Source organism: Vombatus ursinus, unplaced genomic scaffold (genome assembly GCF_900497805.2).
Source record: "Vombatus ursinus unplaced genomic scaffold, bare-nosed wombat genome assembly UNPS02014789.1, whole genome shotgun sequence".
Taxonomy (NCBI): domain Eukaryota; kingdom Metazoa; phylum Chordata; class Mammalia; order Diprotodontia; family Vombatidae; genus Vombatus; species Vombatus ursinus.
In genome coordinates, this window is record NW_020954567.1 from 15,926,393 (window position 1) to 15,931,836 (window position 5,444).

The 5,444-nt window shown below is 41.6% G+C and overlaps 1 protein-coding gene across 1 annotated transcript in view; it reads right to left on the reverse strand.

Moving 5' to 3' along the window:
* The window catches only part of ASTN1 (astrotactin 1), a 278,216-nt gene that overhangs the window by 91,104 nt on the left and 181,668 nt on the right, over positions 1 to 5,444 (reverse strand). The window contains exons 12-13 of the mRNA XM_027868478.1: positions 4,238 to 4,432; positions 2,565 to 2,692 (exon numbers count right to left, since the gene is read on the reverse strand). Coding sequence (XP_027724279.1) covers positions 2,565 to 2,692; positions 4,238 to 4,432 — 323 coding nt within the window. The remainder of the gene's footprint in view (positions 1 to 2,564; positions 2,693 to 4,237; positions 4,433 to 5,444) is intronic.

Below are 5,444 nucleotides of genomic sequence, written 5' to 3' on the forward strand. Positions count from 1 at the left end.
GAAAGAAAGAAAGAAAGAAAGAAAGAAAGAAAGAAAGAAAGAAAGAAGGAAAGAAAGAAAGAAAGAAAGGAGAAAGAAAAAGGAAGGAAGGAAGGAAGGAATGAAGGAAGGAAGGAAGACCAGAGAAACTAAACATTTTGCTTGAGGTCCCACAGGTAGGTCCCATATTGGATGTGGGATTTGAACCACTGTCCTCCTACTCCAGAGACAAGGATCTTTCCACTGTATCCTCGTGTCTCGAATACTTTCAAGATAATGCTTTAAGCAAAGGTTTAGCTGTCTATGAGCTGTGTAGAATTTACATTATTATTAGGTGCCATTTCACACCCTCCTTTAGGAGGAAGGAACACAAAGCATCAGTAATCTACTCTCAGAAAAAATGTTGTGGTAACAAGGTAATAAGACCCTGTAGGGCCATGAGTGAAGTTCTGAGCATTCTCAGGCACTGGATTTTAATTTCCTGAGTTTGAGGGTGATGTTTCCAAGGGCAGATAGCTGAGAGGAGAGCTCTTCTTGACCCATTCTGTTAACATGCAGCAAAATGTGTTCTCTTTCTGTTTGTCTGTATGTCTGTCTCTCTCTCTTCTTCTCTCCCATTTTCTTTATTCTTTCTTTTGTTCTTCACTTCTATCATCTTTCTTCCTTCTCTCTTTCATTCCATCCCTCTTTCTCTCTCTCCCTTGGTTCCTTCTCTTTCCCTCTCTCTCCACTCTCCTCTTTACTCCCTCTCCCTTCCTTTTGCCTTAATGTCTTTTCTTTTTCTTTCTCTTCTTCTCACTTTCCTTCCCTTCTTATTTCTTCCTCTCTTTCTCCCTCTTTATCTCCTTTCATTTCTCTATATCTTTCTTTTTCAGTCTTTCACTATCTGTATCTGTCTCTCTATCTCTGCCTTTGGCTGTCTCTGTCCCTCTCATAAATCTCTGTCTCCATCCCTAGTTCTATCTCTATTTCTATCTCTATCTCTATCTCTATTTCTGCCTGACCATCTCTTTCCTACCCCCCACCCCCAACTCCCCTTTCCATGCTGTCTTACCAAATAACACTCTATTTCAAGGCAAAACACAGCTGATTATTTGAATGGTAACATTTTTCAGTCATAATATTGGCTCTCAGTCCTAACCAGTTGTTATCCTGGATCCTAGAAACCCCAGAAACCATGACCAGGTGTAGACCTGGTGTCTAAGAGATATCCACATTCATGCTCTGGTCCCAAGAATCATACTCTTTGGCTCAGGATAAGTGACAGGTAAGTGAATACCAAAACGGTCATCAAATTTTAGAATAAGGACCTTAGAGGGCATCTAATTCAACCCTCTCACGTTACAGATGATGAAACTGGGGTCTAGAAAGGCTAAGTGATGTAGAGTCACAGCTAGGATATGACAGATTTAAGATTTATCCTAGATTTAATGATGCCAAATCCAATTTCCACCATCCCACACTGCTTCTGAAAACTCATATTTAAAGAACACTTTAAGGTTAGGGCTTATGGAGAGGGAGAAAACCCTGCTTGCACAAACCCACCACCTTCTACCATTTGTAGCTATGTACTGGTTCCTGGTGACCAGAAGAGATTCTAGTTAGCAATTTCCAACAAACCAGGGAACACATAAGCCATCATACACTCAGTGAAACTGCTCTGTCTGCATGTGTGACATAGCCTGGTTGTCTCTTGTTTGCCTTCGAAACCTACTTTCTCATGGAAAGCACCCAGGAGGCCCAGACTTTAGGCACAGCTCTTGTAACTAACTCCCCATGAATCCAAGGACTAGTTAGTTTCCTCAATTGTGAAATAATTCAGTTAACCCAGAAGATGTCTGAAGCCCCTGCTATCTCTTACCTTCTATAAGTCTATCACCTCACTTAACCTCCAGAACATCCTTGTAAGATAAATAAGGATAGGAACTGCTGCTACTACATTACTGCTGCTACGGCTCCTCCTCCTCCTCCTCCTCCTCCTCCTACTACTACTACTACAAAGCAGTTTGGCATAATTTACAGTTAACCTTGAAGTCAGCAAGTTGTTGCTCTGTTATTTTTCAGCCATGACCCCATTTGGGGTTTTCTTGGCAAAGATACTGGAGTGATTTGTCATTTCTTTCTCCAGTTCATTTTATAGATGAGGAAACTGAGGCAAATAGGGCCACATAGCTAGTAAGCATTGGAGGCCAGATTTGAACTTAGGGAGATAAATTTTCCTAAATCCAGGCCTAGGACTCTATCCACTGTGCCGCCGAACTGCCTCAGGAGTTAGGAAGACCTAAGTTCAAATTCTACTTCTGACACATCCTGGTTTTGTGATCCTCTGTAAACCACTTAATTTCTCAGAGAACCAGGCAATTCCCTAAGACCATAAATTACAGAGATGTTGACTATCTATTAGAATGGAGAGAGTTCCTATACCTATACCTATACCTATACCCATACTTTCCTACACCATTGAAATCAGAGATTCAGATTCTGCTCTTCCAACCAAAATAAAACAACAGTAACGGTTCTAGCAATGTTCATAACTCCCCTCATTCAATCAGGTCCTGGAAGCCTAGAGAGGTGGGTAGACTCACCAGTCAGAAACTCTGGATCTGGGGTGGGCTCGGAGATCTCCTCTAGGCACTGATTCTCCAGGGGGACAGTGGCCACTACAAGGCCATCTGGCAGCTGTTGCTCTAAGCCTCGGGCAAAGTTGTTCTGTCTGGAAAAAGGAACAGGTCAGTGATTTCTAGGCATTCATGGTAAGCAAATTTTTCTGGAGCCATACTCCTCTTCAAACTTTAGGGGAAAATTCTCTTCTAGTACAGTATGTCAAATTCCCAGCTAGCCTGCCTTAGTTTTGATGAGGGAAGGGAAGCCCTGTGGAAAATGTAGGGATAGAGTTGGAAAAGATTAGGAAGGAATGTAGAGTAGAGGCTACTTAAAGGCAACATGGACCTTTCCTATCCAACTGTCCTCAGCCTCAGGGAGTGTTTCTGAAGGAACAGACATCAAGGTCCCTAGCCAAGAGCAATAATATGGGTGGAGTCTCTCTCCTGCCTGAACTGCAGGCAAGGACCAGGCTGTGGTAACTAGCCTGAGTGCTTCGTTATGAAGCATAATTCTCAAAAGAGCAAAGTCTTGCTGCCCAAGCCTGGCACAGATATGGGCTCCAATTGGTCCTAAATCTCACGTTCTACCATTCATTATCATTTCTTCTCTTCCATCCTCAAAGGAATTCCCAAGGGAAATATGAGGAAAGGTACATACAAATGGATGAAGTTTTAGGACCCCTGTTAGAGAAGTCAAAGTCCCATATATCTTCAAATAGTTTTAACCTCTTGCAGACAACTCTTCCACTTAAAGAGAAATGACCAGAATCATCTCGGAATAACTCTAAAGCATGAATGCATGAGTGAATGATGAGTACTATATTCCAAGCACTGTGCTGAGTGTTGGTGATATAAATACAGAAGTGATTCATCGTTGCCTTCAGGGAGCTAACATTCCAAGGCAGAATTTAATGAGGACTCATTCAGAGGGATGGTGGCTAGAAAGAGGAGTTATGGTCCATGAGGCCACAAAAGTAAAGACAATGAATAGAACAATTGGCATGCCATTTTGAGAGGCAATGGTAATGTTGATACACACACATACATGCAATACATATATAATGTACGTATATGTATGTATGCATAATACATATAAGTATACAACATATATACATACATATGTGTACATACACATGTGCGTGAATATGTGTATTCAAATATACAAGTAAACTTGTGTCTTGTATAGTTTTGACCTTGGTTTTCTGCATAGATTGTTGTCCCCCTTCAGCAAAGACTGTATCTTCTCCACAGGCTGCAAATTCCCTAGAGCACCTAACCCCATGCTTAGCACACAATGAAGATGAGATGACGCCTCATTATTATAGTATTACAAGTGTTTGAAACACCACCACCAGTACCACCCCCCTACACATTACCATTTCACAGATATGAGATAGCTTAGACAAAATCTACAATTCCAATAGGGATAAGGTAAATGCTCATTCAACACCTCTCTGTTACCCAAGTGGTCCTAGGATTCTGAAATAATGAATATTGGACCTATTGGGGACCTTGAAAATCTATGAGTCCCATCCTCTACCTTCAGAAATCATTACATGTTATCCATTTGAGGCTGTATGATACGTTTATAGTTCTCCAAAGACAAAGAATACATAATTGCCCTGGGTGATCCAGTCCACACCCATGGAATTCACCTGAATGTTCCTTTCAGCACCTGTCCAGGTGCCACTTCCTTGGAGTGATTGTTGTAGCCAAAGAATATCTCCCCAAACAGAGTCTGGTTCATGGGAAGCTCCCGGCTTTCCCCACATTCAGCTCCCTCTGGGCAGGTCTCAGTGATCAGCTGGCAGGAGCGCCCATCCACACCAAGCTTGTAATCCTCAATGCACCTGCCATGATAGAAAACCAAAGTAAGAGGCTAAAATTTCAGTTGACCAAATAGCTGATCCAATCCACCGGATTGTGGTATTGAAGAAAAGAAAAATTCTTAGCAAAAATGTTGAGATTTCTATTGCCCCTGCTAACCCAGTATTGTTCAATTACCCAAATCTGTAAACTGTCTCTCTTTCCATTTATGTGAACAGGTCAGCTAAGCAAGGACTTTCTCTCTCTCTCTCTCTCTGCTAAGCAAGGACTTTCAGAATGTCCAGAGATGTCTGCTTCTCAAGGGAATGGGTTGTTTCTCAAGCAGTTTTTGGGTAACACTCACCAAATGTAAGCTTGTGAATGAATCAGTGTACTTTTAAGTCTTCCTCAGACATTTATCTATACCGTCCTAACATTTGTTAGTAATCAATCAACACCAAGAGCCTATGTGCTGGACACTGGGGACACAAAGACAAAAAGGAAATGGTGCTTGCCATCAAGAAGTTTACTTTCCATTGTAACATTTTATTTAGGGGCAGCTAGATGGATAGCGAGCATGACATGGAGTCAGGAAAAATGGAGTTCAGACTCTGCCTCAAATTATTGTGTGACCCTAGGCAAGTCACTTAACTTCTTACTGTCTTAGTTTCCTCCTCTGTAAAATGGGGATAATAATATCACCTACTTCATAGGGTTGTTGTGAAGATCCAGTGAGATAACATGTAAAGCACTTTGCAAACCTTAAAGTATAATATAAATACTATCATCATCATCATCATCATCATCATCATCATCATTGCTAGTAGTAGTAGTGTAATAGTAGTATAGTAGTAGCAGTAATAGAGAAGGAAGAAGGGGAGGAGGAGAAGGAAGAGGAGGAGGAGGAGGAGGAGAAGAAGGAGGAGAAGAAGAAGGAGAAGAAGAAGAAGGAGAAGGAGGAGAAGGAGAAGGAGAAGGAGAAGGAGAAGAAGGAGGAGAAGAGGAAGAGGAAGAAGAAGAAGAAGAAGAAGAAGAAGAAGAAGAAGAAGAAGAAGA